This window comes from Morus notabilis, unplaced genomic scaffold, assembly GCF_000414095.1.
Source record: "Morus notabilis unplaced genomic scaffold, ASM41409v2 Scaffold337, whole genome shotgun sequence".
NCBI classification, from domain to species: domain Eukaryota; kingdom Viridiplantae; phylum Streptophyta; class Magnoliopsida; order Rosales; family Moraceae; genus Morus; species Morus notabilis.
Window position 1 is genome coordinate 188,782 of NW_010359286.1, and position 18,489 is coordinate 207,270.

The 18,489-nt window shown below is 32.7% G+C and overlaps 1 protein-coding gene across 1 annotated transcript; it reads right to left on the reverse strand.

Annotated features, from left to right (window-relative positions):
* Positions 1–4,962: 4,962 nt before the first annotated feature.
* LOC21406469 (oligopeptide transporter 1) lies at positions 4,963–9,536 on the reverse strand. The gene is made up of 7 exons (XM_010094034.2): positions 9,477–9,536; positions 8,143–8,588; positions 7,717–7,814; positions 6,484–7,056; positions 6,111–6,375; positions 5,810–5,992; positions 4,963–5,716 (listed from the first exon to the last, which is right to left on the reverse strand). Exons 1-7 carry the CDS (start codon positions 9,511–9,513, stop codon positions 5,096–5,098), a joined length of 2,223 nt encoding a protein of 740 aa, XP_010092336.2. The 5' UTR covers positions 9,514–9,536; the 3' UTR covers positions 4,963–5,095.
* Between the last annotated feature and the right edge of the window lie 8,953 nt (positions 9,537–18,489).

Genomic DNA, 18,489 nt, shown 5'->3' on the forward strand with positions numbered 1-18,489 from the left:
GGATGGGGTCATCCGACTTTACATTATATATATATATATATTTTTTTTTTTTTTTTTGGGCATGTATATTATGAGAGAGAGTGTGGGCGGTGGCCATTTGCATAAACAAAGAGAAAATGAAAAGGAGAAAGAGGAGGAACCATGGAAAGGAGTGTACCTAGGAGGGGGCAGGGGGTTTGAACTTTGAAGTAAAAGAATTAAAGGTAATAGTAGACATGATAATGTGGAAGTGATGCATATCCGAGGAAGCGTCTGAGAATTAAAGGGTGGCATCGTCTTCGTTAATTGACGGCGGCCCGACCAGCGCTCCGGACTCGCAATGCACCAACTTCGGGACTCCTCCGGCAGAAGCAAAGAAAGAAAACGACGATGATCTTCCTCAATTAACTTATATAATGATTTGATTGATGAATGAATCTGATCAAATGTAAACTTACTGTTATTTTCTAAATATTACAAAATAGATTGAGCATTGTCCTTTCATATATATATATATATATATATATATATGTATATATATGTATATATATATGTATATATATTATTATTAAATAAGATAGAGGATATGGATGATGAGTTACGAACTACTTTCATGATTGGAAAAAAGTTGGTTTTTGCATTTCTCGAAGGCCCTTTTCTTGAGTGACCTTCTTTCTCTTGTCTTAAACTCCGTAATTATTCGGAGCTGAATATGTTTCATGTACTGAAGTTTAGCATATTGAACTTGCCTTGATCTTGCTTAAAATATGAGAGTTAGAAGCAGTGATGCCTGTGGTGGTTGATTTCTGAGCCAATGGCTCTGGAAATCAGAGCAAGTTATCAAATATGAGTACAAGGAACAAGATATCATTATTCCTCAGAGGTCAGCTGGTTCTTGATGTGAATCCAATGAGAAAATTTGGTGCCCGTTTTGATCCGTAAATGAATACCCATTTGTGATTCAACTGTTCTACTTGATCATACTATCTGTTTTTGGTAAATATGATTATTCTTCCTTAGCTAGGAACTGGGAATACATAAATTTTTTTAGATGACAATGACTTTCATCTGTTATGTTTTTCTGGCATGCCTTAGCTTCCTTTTTTTCTTTTTTTCTTTTTTTCCACTAAAGAAACTTTCACTTTTTGAGTGCTTGAAATTGTCACTCTTCTAATGGAAACTGATGTTTATTTTTTTGTCATCATTACTACATTCATACGTAACTCATTTTTTAACTTCTATCCTTCTTGAATTATAAACTCCTAACATTTAGGCTCACTTTTTTTTTCTTTTCCTTTAAACAACATACATACTTTGTCGAAGTAATACTTCAAAATCAGTTCCTAAACATGGTCATACATTCAATCTATTATTCACATACCTTCATCATTCATAGGCCATTGTCATAGTAACCTTTTGGGTACTTCAACATACCTTGTAACTTAAGATTACTAAGCATAACCTTGTAGTCTCATAAACTTTACATTCATTACATAACTTATATAATTTTACATTCATAATTACTATTTATTTTATACACATATCGCAGCGTCTTTAGTCTCGTAGTGTGTCCATCGCCCACTTGCCCACACTCTACCACTACATCCTCTATGTACGCCCAACAACAAGTTTCAGGAAGCCGGTACCTTATTCAAGCTTCCTACAACACGAACAAACTTACTGAACTTTCGCTCAGCAAGTAACAGTATGCCATAATAAATGCAATCAATAATGCATACCCATATTCTAATGTATTCTATATATCTAAAACGTTCATCGTTTTATCTTTTTCTTCTTTCATTCCATACTTCTTTACGACTTCCGTACTCTCATGTGGAATGGTTGTCGTATTACAATTTCATGTCTTTTACTTTTTTATGACTTCCGTACTCTCATGTGGAACGGTTGCCGTATTACAATTTCATGTCTTTTACTTTTTTACTACTTCCGTACTCTCATATGGACGGTTGCCGTATTATAATTTCATGTCATTTACTTCTTTATGACTTCCATACTCTCATGTGAAACGGTTGCCGTATTACAATTTCATGTATTTTACTTTTTATGGGCCTCATCATGTTGTACCGTAGTACGCATAATCAATGAGGAGTAGGGTAGTTAACCAAAACTAACTCACTTACGGTCGTATAGTTACCTCTCTCTGTGGAGGTTGGTACCTCTTTTTGTGGAGGGTACAAACAGTTTTAGTTTCTTCTTTTCTTTTATCATCTTTTCTTTGTACATACATCATCTTGTTGGCATCTTTTCTTGTATGACAGTAAGTTTAGCCTTGTTTTGCAGTTTTTATGCATTTCTATCAATTTCCTATGAAATTGACCTTTTTGTAAAAGTTTACCTTTTTTGTTGACTTTGACCTTGTCTTTGACTTCGACTTAGACTTTTCGCAGAGTAAAATTCTAAAACTACTTAAAGTCTGTAAGCACATTCATAACATCATATATAACATTTAAGAAACACCATTCACATTCTAGCATATCTTGAATCTACAATATGCACAATTATGTGCAACACACAAGAAAAACTACTGAAACTTACAATATACACAATTCTTTGCAACATAGAAAATAAGTTCATTCGTGTCATATATAAGAAAAAATATTGATACTTAAACATGCTCCAAACCCTTAGATTAGCGTCAACATCATGCTCCAAGCCCGTGCCTATTTAACCAATAATCACCATCTTGGACCTGTTTCGGAAATTAACTCGAAACTAGTGCCTAAAGTCATTTTTGAGAAAAATGCTATTTCACAAAAGTTGTTCGGAACGAAATTCCCTTCAACTTAATGTGGTCAATTTTTGAACCTACGTTTTTGTCTTGGTTTTCTAGCCCAAAACAGCACCAGATTCCAATTTCCAGGTCAATAACCTAGTTTTCAATTTTGATCCAAAACTGTGAATTTTCATCGTTTATTATTATTTACTTCTTCGTCTTTGATTAATATCTCATATTTGTCCATATTCTTTTTATATTTGTATACTCTTTTCTCTGTAATTAGCAATTGATATTAGAAATTGATTTTAGGTTTTTTATCCTTACCGATAATTGATTAAACATTGTCTCTCTTTGCTGAGAACTGATTAAGAGTGAAAACTGGGTGTTTTCAATTGAATTGATTTATTTAGTGTTCTACCTTCGTTTAGTCACTTGATGAAAGTGATATGTGACTTTTATTTTGATACAAATTAAATCATTCGCCCGTATGCTTAATTATTCACTATAAGCAAAATGATCTTTTGCAGTAACATTTGTCATCGCTAAAAATCTCAATGTCGCTAAAAGTTAAAAATTGACCTTGGCAAAGAAATTATCACTAAAAGCAAACAATTAGTGCCGCTAAATTAAAACTCGTTTTTATACGAGAAATGCTAAATTTTGTCAAACTCGTTGCTAAAGACCTTTTTTATTGTAGTGATTTGAGAAAATATATTAGGCCAACACCATGTACGTTCCCTCTCAAAAAAAGGAGAAATATTGGACATAGAAGATAATTCATCTTCATTGAACCTACCGGTAATAATTTCCCTCATTACGTATTGCTCCTTTTTTAACCATATGAGTGCCTCTTTTTTTTTCTTTATACCTCTTTTCCTTTCTTCTTCTTCTTCTTTTATTTGTCGGTTTTCTGTATTTATATGTTGTAAATTCTGTTGAATGAGCATAAAGAAAAAAAAAATCTTTGCTTCTAGCTCAGAAGATTCACAGCACATAGGCACAAAATTAATGTTTTTCTTATCAAAGGAAGTTGGTCAAGGCAGTGATGGGACTTTTATCTATAAGGGGACTTATGAAGGTAGACAAGTCGCTATAAAACGCGTTCTCAACAGTAATATTAAATCAGCCAATCGAGAAATACAGAATTTCATGAATTCTGTTCATGGGCAGAATATTGTAAAATATCAGGGAATGGAACATGATGACAATTTTAGGTCCCGTTCATTTTACCGATTCGAGTTTAAAATTTGAGTTTTGCTACAGTAAAAAGCTCTCAGAAACAGTCACATCTAACTTTTTTACTGCAGTAAAAAGCTCTCACATAACGTCTCAACTCGAATTAAAAACTCAAATCAACGAATTAAACGGACCCTAGTTATCTTGCTCTGCAGCTATTTGCTTGTAATATGAATGACCTCATCTGAAAGTATTCCATGGATTCCTCTCGAAACGTGTGTGCATCAAACGACTTGGAGAAACTGAAGGAGAATTTAGGAGCTCATGTTAAGCTTTGGGAAGAAAATAATGGGTTTTCATCACCTTTATTAGAGAAATTGATGAGGTTGTGAATAATTATTGTTGTTATTAAAAATTTATATATTGTCGTTTTATGATATTTGTGTAGTTTTTATATTTCTGTTGTTCTCCATAATTTCTTCTCAGATTTTTATATTTCTATCATTTTATGTCTGTGTTGTTTCTTAAGTTAATGTTTTTCATTTTCTTGTTGCTTTAGTTTCCTCTAGTATTATTGTTTATATAAATTTCCCCTAGTTTTATTTTTATGAAAATTAGTAACCTCTTTTCACTTAGTATCTTATGATAAAGATAATTGAGTTGAATTCATCCATCTTCTATTTGGTTTGGTTGCACCCCAAGGCTCCTTTTAAGTCCATCTTAAACATGATATGAGCAATAGCTTCTCTGATATTCTTCACAAGAAAACAGTCCATATTCTCATGCTAGACATCATTCTCACACCTAAAAAAAAATCAATTTTTGCACTAAAGAAGAAATAATTTTAGCACTAAAGAAGAAATTTATCGGTCCCTTGCTAATTCCAAATTGTTATTGGATCTGCACGTATTACTGATGAATGTAATTAAAAAAAAATTGTCAATCTTGATGAAATAGAGAAATGGTGAATGTACAATTTGCTCCAACATATGAAAGCATCATAACTCAAAACTATTGTCTCTCAGAAAAAGATAAAAACTTCCTACATAATTGAATTTCTTGTTGTTCTAGTCCGGAAATTGAAAACATAAAATCAAACTAAAGATCTATATACAAGCTTAATGTCTAATTAATTCCAAAAGCCTAATTAATGTATTAAAAATAGCAGAAAAGGTTAAAAAATATAAAGCAAAGTTAAATTTCTCATAGAACTGGACATCCTTTGGCCACCACACCAGGAGCTGTAGGGCAACTGGCCAATGGGCAATGGTCACCATTTTGTAGGCCCCACCAATTTGGGCCCCAAATATCCTTAGACTGAAGAGCAAAGTAAAGGAGAATAGCCAAGAAAGCAACTCCAGCATCAAGAGCAGCTGATAGAATGTAGTTGTGCTTTGCCCACCAACCCTTATACTTTCTATAAACATAGAAGTTGAAGTAAATCCCAACAGCTCCCCATGTAATGTAGTTCACTGATCTTGCTGGCGGCATGCCTCCCGTGGCTGCAAAGATGATCGGCATGTTGATGTATTTAATCCACTTCTTGTTCGGGTATTTGTGCGACAGCAGCCAAACTGGGACGGGAGCGAGAAGGCCTATGATGAAGAACCAATTCATCTCGGGGTAGATGCCTTGTTTGGTGAACATCCTTGCAGGTCCCACCACTCCCCATATGATCGAAGCGTTGTAGAAGACATCGTCCCCGGGGCATGTCCATGGACTTCCCTCGGGCAGCAATGACATGTCGCAAATGTTTGGCACGGTGGAGAGAAGCCACCATGCCGTTCCAAAATAGACACTCGAAGCAACTACGGTCCCGACTAACTGAAAAAATACAAGGACAGAGATTGGGTGATTGAGTGAATAACTATTCTACCAATTAATTGTGGACAAATTATGGGATGAAGAAATTGTTACCTGCACAAGAAACATGGATTTGGGAGGGATTTTCATGTAATGACCCAATTTGAAGTCACCAAGGAATCCAAGAGCTTGTGACATGCTGATATAGCCATAGGTCTTGAAAGCCACATTAGCAAGAGGCTTTCCAGGGTAAATATAACCGATAATTAACTCTGTGATCACATTCAATCCTGGTTGCTGCACAAAAAAAAAAAAAAAAAAAAAGTTTGATTTCAATAGGGGAATCATCAAATAGAACAAAAATCAAATCATATATGTTTTTGGTTTTTTTTTTTTTTTTGTGACATGACCATACCGTGTTTGTTGTGGCTTGGATAATGCCAATTGGTAAGGTGAAGAAAAGAGCAATCCCACAAGCCATTAGGATTCCCCACCATGGGAGTTGGAGCTGCTTGTCGAAACCTTCACAGGCAGCGATTGAGAGACCCACCGTTAAAATCAAAATGGTGTGGAACCACCATTGAGGCACCACATCATAGTTCTTCTTCATTAGCCTCGTGTGGATATCCGCCTCCCCTTTCACCGTGCTTGTCGTCTTCTTCCACAACTTCCATATTGATCTACTCATTACAATGAGAAAGTTTTAGCTCAAAATAACTCGTATAAGATTAAACTCAGAGTTAAAAAAATTAAAAAACAAATAAAAAGTTGTTCTTGAAAACACTTACTTTCCGTGGAAGAGCACGACATGAGATATGGTAGCGGTTAATGTCGCAAAGCTCAAGCCATAATTCAAGGCGAACAAGATACTAAGATAGAGTTTGCTGTAACTATTGTAACCCTCTTGATCAAGGGTGAATGTCTTTTCATCGAGGACTCGAGAAAGGTTGTAGGATTTGCCCGTCGAGTCGAAGGTGTGAGAAGAGATGAGTGGAAACTTCCTGGCTTCATAAGCATTAGTCCAATAAAATATGGGGGTAACGATATAAAGAAAAAACACGAAGCCGACCAGTATGTTAATGATGGCGAAACCAGGGGTAGCCAGAGGGCTGCCAAGGAAACCAGCAATGGTAGACCAGTCAATACCAAATGAGCCAAGTCCAAGGCCTTTGAGACCCGAACCGAGCTGCTGTGCGGTGATGGAGTCCTTCCATATCAAGCAAACGACCGAGATCACACTTATCGATGGGAAGAAATAGCCCGGAACGATGTAGTAAGCGAAGCTGCAGATGAACACCAAGACGAAGAATTGCAGCCTGGTGTGTCCTCCCTTTGGTCTCTTTTCCTTCTCATGCAATGCCCTGCAGTACAGATGTAAAATTTAAAAAAAAAAAAATGTGACTAATGCCCAAAACTCTAATTAGCACATAGAAACAACTTTGCTTGCTCTTTTGATTAAATACATTGATTACATTACAGATGCAAATTTGTTCACTAAAAGAATTACTAAATTGTGCACAAAACTTTATTTAACACATTGAAAGTACTTTTCCTTCTCATTCAGTGATTTACAATTCAGGTGTAAATTTGTTCACTAAAGAATGTCTAATGCGCAAAAAAAAAAAAAAAAAAAAAAAAAAAAAAAAAAAAAAAAAAAAAAAAAAAAAAAAAAAAAAATAACAACAAATCCAACAATCATTTAAGAAAAAACGAGCCTGTATTCCGCGCATTACTGCGGAATACTGTATTGTATTATATGGTAGTTGTATTTAAAATGTATCTATATATATACATATATTATAGCCAAAAACAAAAACAAAAATCCTATAATTAGCACACAGAAACGACTTTTGTTTTCTCTTTTGGTGCCCATGTAAAATTTTCACCAAAATATGACTAATGCGAAAACTTTACTTAGCACATAGAAATTAGTTGTCTTGCTTCTTTTGATTAAGACTTCATTGATTACTAATTTAAGTGGTTAAATTTCTTTAATATTAAAAGATATATTTATAAAATACCTGAATAGAGAGACCTGGACCAAATTTGCGGGCCACCACATGTAAGGAGAGTCAACAAGGTACGTTCTGAATAATCCAGCCCATCCATAGCCAAGCATCTGAAAAAAAACAAAACAAAACAAAACAAAAAAAATCAACTAGCAATTATAATCTAAGGTCCAAAATGTCTATAATTACTATTCATAAAATCAAAAATTTTTCATCATAGCTCTCAAGTCATGATCATATCATCCCAAGGCGCAAAACTTCAACAAGTATTCACAAATTAGAAAATTTCCTAAACATTGGCAAGTGACAAAACTTCTTATCACATCTTTCAACTCAATGATTATATCCAAGAGATGTCCCAAAATTTGAAAATAAGAATTTGTTCTTTGTCATATCATTAAATTCAATATTAGCTAAAAGAAAAGAAAAGATCTAAACCTGAGTGGTTTGTGCCAAGAGAAAGGCTGCAACAGGGTGGAGGCTCCTGTGGTAGAAAGCCTTGACAATTGTGATAATGTTCACCGCGTAAACACCGCCCGCACCTGAATTGGCAAAGATGGTGATCAACACATGCTCTTTGAGATTGAAAGGCCCCGGGTTCATTGAAAAGGACCAGCCGGTGAGGGGGACTTTGACGGGCTTGGTCGGGAGCGTGGCGGCCATGAGCTTCCCTATAGGGAGGACAACAATCTGAGCTGAGACCGAGGACACCCAAAGCTGGTTCTGGCGGTAACCGAAGAACATGTTGACAAAGGCAAGGAGGACACATGAGAAGAGGCCTAAGACCCATGTCCTAAATGTCAATGCTGGTTGTGAGGGATCATCAGTTATTGACACTGTCAGCCTCACTTCCTCAATTGGGTTGTTATTTATTTCTTCATTGTCTGCACCCAAAAAAAAAAAAAAACCCCTTGTTAAAAAATGATCAAAAATGACCCTTCAAAATTTCCAATGTAACAGACTACTGATTCTCAGAATGTGACAAAACTTTGCTTAACAGAAAAGATTTATAAAAAAATGGCATCATATAAATAACAAAATAAAATGATTAATTATGCTTAAAACCCTTCAAAATTCTCTATTTACCAACAAGATAAACAACTCGTGTACTAAATGCAGATTAGAAAGCACAAAACGCTTTATGATTTCTCTGTATGAAACAAATCTGTGTTTCACGGAAAAGACAATGCCATGAATATAAAGAAAAAAAAATCCATAACAATAACTAATCGTATAAACATTATTTTTCTTTTAGATTTTTATTAAAGATTATCTATATATGATTATATAAAGGATTAAAATGCTGAAAAACGGCATAAACGACGTGAATTAGTAGTTTAATGCTTAAAAATTCTGTCACAAAGCTAGTCATCTCAGACATGCAACGAAAGAATATAAAGAAAAAAAAAATCCATCACCATCAACAATATTCCTTTAAACCTGGTTTTTCTTGATCCTTAGAAATTTTGCTATCTATCTCCAGTTCAAAACTACACATAACCAAAAAAATAGGAAAAAAAAAGAAAAAAAGAAAACAAGAATATGAAGAAGGAAACCGTCACCATTAACAATCATTCAACCATAGTTTTTTTTTTTTTTTTTGTCCTGAAAACAAAACTTATATTATGTGATTATTATCTCCTTTCAGATCCATGCATGTCAAAAAAAAAATGCAAGAATATCTAAAAGACGAGGCAGAGTAAAATTCCCACCATGAAAAATTCCACAAATTATATATATATATATATATAATACACACATATATGACTAACCAGTGATCTTGATATTGGATTGAAGCTTCTCATCCATCACAAGCTTAGACTGAGGGTGACGATCTCCACCACCTTCGTCGTTGCCTTCCATCTTTTCGGTGATATTTACTCTCAAAAAAGATATATATATATATATATATATATGTGTGTGTGTGTGTGTGTGTGTGTGTGTGTGTGTGTGTGTGTGTGTATTATATCGTCAATGTGTCATATATTTTTCTATATATTTGTTTGCTATACAGTTATCAAAACAACTGCCTTTTTTTTTTCTTTAAAAAGAAAAAACGCCTATTATGCCTAAAGTTCGGATACCTGGTCAATAGGGTGTAACTAAATTTAGGTGTATGGCATGAAAAAATCTATTTTTTGAGGACTATTTTTTTATTCAAGTTAATTTGGTTTGAAATTTGATTTGATTATGTCCCATGAATCTTGCATTACTTCAATGCAGATTCTTCCCATTAATACGATTTTTGTTTCAAAAATCAAACAAAAAATTTACCTTGATTAGCTAATTCTCTTTCAAGAAAAGAAAACGAAAATAGAAAAAGAAAAACAATTTATTGTTGATGTTGTAATTATCTCTATCATTTCAAGAAAGGAAAAAAAAGCAAAAACAAATTGAAATAAATAAATAAATTATTTTTAATTGAATTATGCGCTTGAATTATCATGGCATTAAATAGCTATTACGATTTATAAATTCCAGAAAAGGATAAAACATTGATGTTGTGGGCCATCACTCATTTAATTAATTAAATTGTAAGCTGTCAAGTGTCACCCATTTTCTTTAAAAAAAAAAATGCCACCTATCTTTAAACGTGATCTTTTTTCGCCCACGAAATATGGGAAGTTATATGACTTTTTCTTTTCAAAGGATGAAATTGACAGCTAAAATGGCTAGATATTATATTTCCTATTTTTATTATAATATTCATAAGCAATAATTCATGTGCTCCCATACAAAGGAATCGGTTGAAATAAGTTTGATTTTTCGTGGATAAAGATGGAAAAATACTTTAATTTACTATCCTGAAATAACTCTTTGAATCGAAAATCTCAAATTTAAAAAATAAAACAAAATAAAATAAGTATATTTAATTTCATCCATACTTTCTTGCTCAATTTTCTTTAACCGTGTTACCTTATCCAATCTGTTCTATTTTCTTGAAATATGTATTCTATAGAACATGAGAACCCATACGTGATCTTTGTTTCGTATTTATGCTTATTTTCTTTTTTGTTCTTTTCATTTTTTTAATGAAATTTTGTTCTTTTTAATTGGTCATTGTAATTTAATACTATAACTTACATTGCGTATGGCTTCAAAGAGTCATAATTAGCAAAGACTTTCTGAGTCAATTTGTTTTCTTGCAAATCATAGATCTGATTTTTCTCTCCTTTAAAATATAGAAAATACTTTTAGACTCTTGGATATGCCAATGTTGCAAAATTTTCGTAAGTGCACACGTCACAAAAGTAATAAAGTGACTAAAAAGTCAAATATCGTCCCATAAAGATTTAATTTTCGAGAATTAAACTAAGTATCATGAGTGTTTTCGTGACTAAATTTTATGTAGGCGACCGAAATCGAGGAAATTAAGTAATTGAAGCAAGAAAAGCAAATTAATTTAACTATTAAAGCTAGAACACAAGATCTAACAAAATAAGTAACTAAATATCGAAGCTATGAGTGGAAATAAAAATAATAATAATAGTGTTCTAGGGTCTTGACTTCGCTTCGCTCTCCATATGTCTTCCTATTTAATTGTTGCTAATTAATTTAACTTAATTCATTAATCTAAGATTTCTAAATTAGTCTCACTACCTCTCCTGAGCGTCAAGTAAGACAACATGTGCAAATAAACAAGCTAATATCCCTATCTAACTTCAATATAAACACATTCATTAAGCTCAACCTTTCAATGATTATCTAAGTATTTGATCACCTCCCGGTCTTACAATTATCAAGATTCTCATAACGATTACCTACGTGTTGATCACCTCCCAGTCTCACAATAACATTTGATTGTGCTTCCCTATACCGATATTCGAACTAATCTTTCCCGAGCATCAACCCAAATATCAAAGAAACTAGTCTATTTGCCAATCAACTAGAGGCATTAAGTTCAAGAGAAACACAAATGATTGAGTCAATATTTCATTAACAACCAACTAAATATTGGCTACATAGTTCAAGCAACCTACATCAAGGCTCTAGATTAGAAATCTAGCCACACGTGGTCAAATCCATAAGCATAATCATCATGAAAATCATAAAAGCAACCATGTTGTCACAATATCACAATTACAATTTTCAAATTAAAATCAAAATAAAAAGAGTGGAGATTAAGAAGAAACTATAGTAGAGTGGTCTTCAAGGCTTCAATCTTCAAGAATCTTCCAAAATATCTCCAAGAAAAATCCTCTAATTTTCAGCCTCCAAGCTCTCTCTTGTTCTTGAAGTTTGTGCCTCCAATCTTTCTTAATAAGTGTGCCTCTCAAAATTAGGGTTTTTGTGGCTTACTAGTCTCTCACATCACTTCCAAATGAGCAATCTCGGCCCTCCAAATCAGATCAAGGGCCAAAAATGACCCAAACCTCAATCAGCTAGGAGAGGAGGCGCTGATGCGTGCCCATATGGCACGGCACGCCCGCACAGTCCATTCTGCTGGAGGCGCTGTGCGCCCGTGATATTATGTTGCGCAGGCGCGTGTCTCTTGCTGTCAGGAAAGTGCCTTTGTGCCCCTTTTTGCTTGGTTTGCTCTAAATTTTAATTCGAAGTACCACTAAGTCCAATTTTCACCATTTTCCTACAGAATGCACAAAAACACATCAAAATAAAAACAATGCTTGAAAATTAAACAAATAATTAAATTTAAATGCATTTGATCTGTGAGTAGAACACTCACTCATCAGCCAACAAGACAATTTCTTTCTTTTTTTAACCAAACCATATAATAATGAATTAACACTCATCTTTTCTCCTTTTTTTTAACCAAACCATTTAATTAACTTGTGACATCTTTTTATTAAATAAGCTTATGAATTGACATTTGACACTCTTCTTTTCTCTTTTTTCTAACCAAACCATAAAATAAACTTATGAATTGACACTCATCTTTTTTCTTTTACCAAACCACAGAATAAACTTAATAAAAAGTCAAAAGTGAATAGGTTTTGACCTTATATGTAAACCAAAGTAATATGAAATTTGACAAATGATTTTCCTACTTGACTATTATATATTATAACAAAATCACTAAATGTGTTGCCTCGAAAAGCTAAACATTTCAGAGCCTACATATAGTCCACTTCAAGACTTTTTTTAGTACTCTTTCTAAAAATAGATTATCGATTTTAACCGTTAAATTTGTATTAAAATCTATCTTTTTATATATTTTTTTAATTTAATATAATTTTAATATAATTTAACGGTTAAAAATTGAGACTATCGATAAAATATACTGCGAAAGAAACTCCCTCTCAAAGAAGGTCTAGGTGTGGCATCTGCTTCTTTTTTCCTTCTTTCCATCTTTCATTTTCTCTCCAGCTAGATAGTTTTGGACCTTTCGGCTTTTAAAACATTACTCAACTACTAAGAAAACTTATTCAGAAGAAAACAAAATCATCAAAAACAACTAAAGAAACTCCAAGTCAAGCATTGCCCAACTACTTGCTAATTAAAACCGTTTACAAATTGTCGTAGTGTAGAACCAATAAAAATTTGGGTTAGATGTCAATTTTTTGTACTCTTTAAAGTCCTTCACTTTTTCTCTTTTTTTTTGAAATAAAAGTACTATTTTATGTTAGAGAGTAAACCGTGATCACCCTAAGTTCAGGATCCAAAAAAAAAAATTAATCTTACAAATTTATGGACTTAACCTTAAAAGCTTATTAATTAATTTAGTATCATTTTCTATACCTTTGTTTTTTCTTCACTTAAGTTTGTTGCAAAAAATAAAAAAAGAAATAAGAAAAAAGATAAGTCTAAATTATACAGAGGTGCCACTCTCTCTCTCTCTCTCTTAAATTATACAGATGTGCCTCTCTCTCTCTAAATTGTGTTGTTGGGAGTTGGAAACATCTAACTCTGCTCTCTCTCTCTCTCTTCAATTAATGTCAGAATTATGGGCTGAACACAAAACAGTGTCATCCACTTTCTGGCTTGGTGTGCCCACTCTATGGTTTTGCATGCCCACATCTAGTGATTTGCTCTTCGCTTCCACATGCAAAATGCTCAACTGAGCATGGCCTAAAAAGTATGGATATTTTTTGTTGAACTTGGCAGAATTTTGTGTCAAAACACTGTTAGCCCCTTTTTTTTCTCCACGAAAGGAAAGAATGTGGTTGAGATTACTTTCACATGATGGGGCAAACACATGATAATGGCTTCCAATAATGTCAAATCCTATTTCACATTAGAATTTTGTGGGGTTGGAGATTATATATTGTTTGTTTGTGATAAGATAAACATGCCAAGAGAAATATGACTTTGGACTCAACTTGGTAGTTTGTTGGAGTAGTGATTGTACTATTATTCTTTTGGTGGAGCCAATTATGATATGAGAATGTCATTATTGAGAACTTGAAAGTTTGTATTTCATTAACAAGGAAAGAAGAAGGAAGAATTGAAAAAAAACAAAGGGCATGTTTGTTTCCCGTCTTATTTCCATTTTTCACAGTTTTCGAGAAAAAAAAACTGAAAATGCATACAGAAAACGTGTTTGGCCTAAAATTTTCTAAACTTAAAACTAAAAACACCGTTTTCATTTTCTCTTTTTTTTCGCCCTGCCACTCGTCTGCGACTGTGCGACTGCGCCCCCCCGGGCGCCACTCTTCTCCGACTGCCCCCCTCCCCCGAAAATACATATATTTAATATGATTATTTATTTAATATATTATTAATTTAAATATTATTACATGTTTTTAAAAATTAAACTACCAAACACAATTTCAGTTTTTTTAAATTGAAAACAATTTCAGAATAAAACTATCAAACGCATTTTCATAAATGATTCCAAGATAAAAATAAAAACGTTTTCGTTTTCATTTTCATTTTTATACAAAATATATTTAATATGATTATTTATTTAATATATTATTAATTTAAATATTATTACATGTTTTTAAAAATTAAACTACCAAACACAATTTCAGTTTTTTTAAATTGAAAACAATTTCAGAATAAAACTATCAAACGCATTTTCATAAATGATTCCAAGATAAAAATAAAAACGTTTTCGTTTTCATTTTCATTTTTATACAAAAAGCAAAAACGTTTTGGAACTAATTCCAAATGCACCCAAAAGTTCACGTTTTTTATCTTTCTCTTATTTTTCTTCAAATTTTAGCAAAGAGAACACTTGGGAAGGAATGAGTGCTGAGTTTTCCGAAGTAATGACTAATGATGATGGTAGTGATTGTGGACACTTGAGGAATGAAACTTCTTACATAAATCCTTGGGACGCTTGAGTAGTGATTGTACATCACATAGATATCAATATGACACTTTCTTCTTTTTATCATCACACAAATATCAAATGCCATAACAATTTTGCAGACCTTTCTACAATAATTGTTGATATTCCCACCATTACCGTGTGCTTCTAAAATGGGAGAAATTGTTAAACTTATGCATGAGTTTAGATATTTATCTTTTAGTTTTAATTAATATAATTTTTTGACTAAAAAAGATATTAAAAGATCAAAAATTCAGACTCATGCATTATAAGAGGTATTTGTCTTCTTTTCCCTTCTAATTGTGTAAAATATTACATTTAGAAAATGCATGGAAGAAACTTGAAGGAAGATTTAAAGGTGGGAAACAATATTATGAAAAGGAAGTCCGAAACAATGCATTTGCAATAGATGATATTTAGATAATTTGAAAATGTTCCTTCCTTAATCCATCTCTTTACTTTGATGATATTCTCTTAGAATTATGCTTCACTTAAGCTAATGTGTGTGTGTAATAGTAACGGCAGAAATCTTATAGTATTTATTTAAGAAATAACACAAATCTTGATATTCCTTCACTATAGGATCACTGCTCTCGATTTCAACAGCTTACATAGGGTGCTCACAACAATTTGTAAAAGATTTATATTAGGGTCATTTACATAAATACCTATTATGAAAACATGGTTTTAAAAATTGCCGACTTTTTTATTTATTTACAGAAATTTCTACTATAATAGGGACAATGACTATTATATCCTCACATAATGAAAATAAGGAAATAAAAACTTGACATTTTCGTAATTAGAAACATCCGTTTAGAATCTTCATTTAAAGAAAAACATACCTACAAAATCTGCATTTAACGCATAAAGTCAACCTAAATGAACAGGGGAAACAATTCGTATTTAATGAAATGTGAATGTGCTAATTAAAGGGAGATTATTTTAATTGGAAAAGAGTAAATCCCGAGATAGCTTTATTAAAAATGGTGGCTCATTCAAATAAATCTAAAGAAAGAGAGAGAAGAAAGCTTAGACGTAAAGCTTAAACGTTTCTCCATAAATTATTTGTTCTGTAATGTGAGATTTCTTTATTGTCATTATTTTCTTTATTTTCATTATTATAATGTCTACATAAATGTCATTGTCAAAACTGAACTGCTCATTATGCAAGAATCATTTTGACAATGAATACCTGGTTTCATTTGGTAATAAATTTGACAGATTTCATTATTGTAATTCAAACGTAGATTGCGGTTTCAAGAAGATTGAATGGTTCATTGTGAAAACCGATTTCTGTAGTGTTTTCATTATTGTAATGTTGTCATACTGTTATTGAGATATATTTCATTATTGTAATTCCACTTAAATGATAATTTTAAAAAGATTGAATGGTTCATTTTGATGAAAACAGTTTTCTCAAAAATTTTCATTAAGTTGTAAACTGGTTTAATAAGAATAATGAATTATAGTTGTGTTCCAAATAAATGTGCTCCACATAGGATGTGTTTCAGTATTTTGTAGTGTAAGGGCAAATCATCCAAAAAGGGTCATTCCCATGATAATGTGAGTTGAAAGATTTCCAATTGTTGTTAAGATTCTATAAATTTAAGGTTTTTGCATTAAAGATTTCATTGTGTTAAAAACACAGGATTTATCTAATTTTATGAAATAACCAATATTAAAATCACCGGGAAGATTTGAAACATCGACATCTTCTACACCAACATCCTCACCATCTAAGTTACTATTCTCAAGATCTAGGGTAGAAATATAATCCAAAAGGAATTGCGTCACAACATCCAAGGGTATAATACCTTTGTTAAAGTATAAAACTATTGTTGGTCCACTTTCCTAACAGCTTAAGCTTTTGGGATTGATTGGTAAACTAACTTGGTATGAGAGCGGGAGTAATTGCACTCTTTATCCTCATTTAAAATTGTCATCATGTGTTGGGTCTTTAATATATCTCAGGCTTAAATATTCATGTATTGGGCTTTCTAATTAATTTACTCACATGATTGCCCATTGTTCCAGCCCACACGTGAGGGGGAGTGTTAAAGTATAAAACTATTGTTGGCTCACCTCCTAACAGCTTAAGCTTTTGGGATTGATTGGTAAACTAACAACCTTTATCAACCTCCATTTGACCTTAAAAAAATACTAAATAAAAATCAGTCATCGTTATGGAAATAAATACTGAATATTAAATCACATAAGTCTGTCGAATGAAAATCAATCTTCATTATAAAAATGAATAACGAATATTAAATTATATATGAAACAAGGAAAATAAATAGGACACAAAGAATAGATGATTTCATTATGGTTGTGATGAAATCATCAAGAAAACGAGTATATAATAAATCATTATAATACATAATATATGATGGAAAGGACCAAAAAAAATCAATACAATATGTATCCAACAATGAACATACTCAAAAACATGAGCACACGCAAAAACTTTCATTAATGTAATGATCTAAGAATTACGTGAAAGAATGAATATGAAATTTGAATAACCCGGAAAAAAACATTATTAAATCAGTGAAAATGAAGGCAAAAATCGTTATGCATAAAGGAAAAGCCAACGACAACCAATACACTAAATAACAACAAAATGAAAGACAAAAACAGTAATAACAAAGGCAAAAAAGAACAAAAGTGATAGATCTTAATGTTACGCCTGATGTCCCAGATGACATTAGAACACTGTCTGGGACACTAGTTATTCAGTTTACTCTACCGATTAAATTAAACAACACAGGAAAACTAATCAAGCATAAAAGATAAATGAACACGCAATATGGTATCGTAGTTCGGTGCTCACACCTACTCTGAGGGGCCACGCCCAGACAGTAAACAGTTTCACTATTTTTTTAAGAATTACAACCCTGACGGACTTAATCACTCAAAGACTCCCTCCTAGACTATGACGCCGCTGTGATGAACTCTCACAATGACACTGTTTAACGTGTACCACACGTCTTCACCTTTCATTATTGAACTCCCTTCAGTTAATCAAACTTTCAACATGAAACACAGAACCACAGATTGTTCTTCTTAATCACTGTCTCTCTGACACTAGACTTTTCTGTGGTTATCAAAATCACCTTTTCTTCTGCAGAGCCACTTTCCATATAAAAGTATTCCACGTATCTTCAACTTTTGAACCTGTGTTAGTTACCAAAAAATCCTCTCAGCATTATCTACAGCATCTCACCTTTTGTTTTTTCCTTCCAAAACTCACAGATTCACCTTTTTAAAATTTAATGAATTAAATCTACTCAGGAGATAACCCACCAACTGATCAAGGATATTAGCCTTATCCGATTTACCACAAGCTAATCTTCAAGTCAACAAATCTGATTTTTCTACACAAAATCCGATCTCAAATTCAAATGACAGCACTTTCTTCTTCTCCAAAAAACAGACATCTGAATAATGCCTTCTAAAACCTAGTATTTGAATCTGTACACTCAAAAACTATTTTGCCAACCCAGCCAATTAACTAAAACCTAACAAAAAGTATAAACAATAACGTAAAC

Coding starts and splice junctions, on each gene's coding strand:
- LOC21406469 (XM_010094034.2), bottom strand. CDS start 9,513: ATGGATGAGAAGCTTCAATCCAATATCAAGATCACTG. Junction 8,589..9,476: donor ATCCAATATCAAGATCACTG/GTTAGTCATATA, acceptor TTTTGGGTGCAG/ACAATGAAGAAATAAATAAC. Junction 7,815..8,142: donor TCTTGGCACAAACCACTCAG/GTTTAGATCTTT, acceptor GTTTTTTTTCAG/ATGCTTGGCTATGGATGGGC.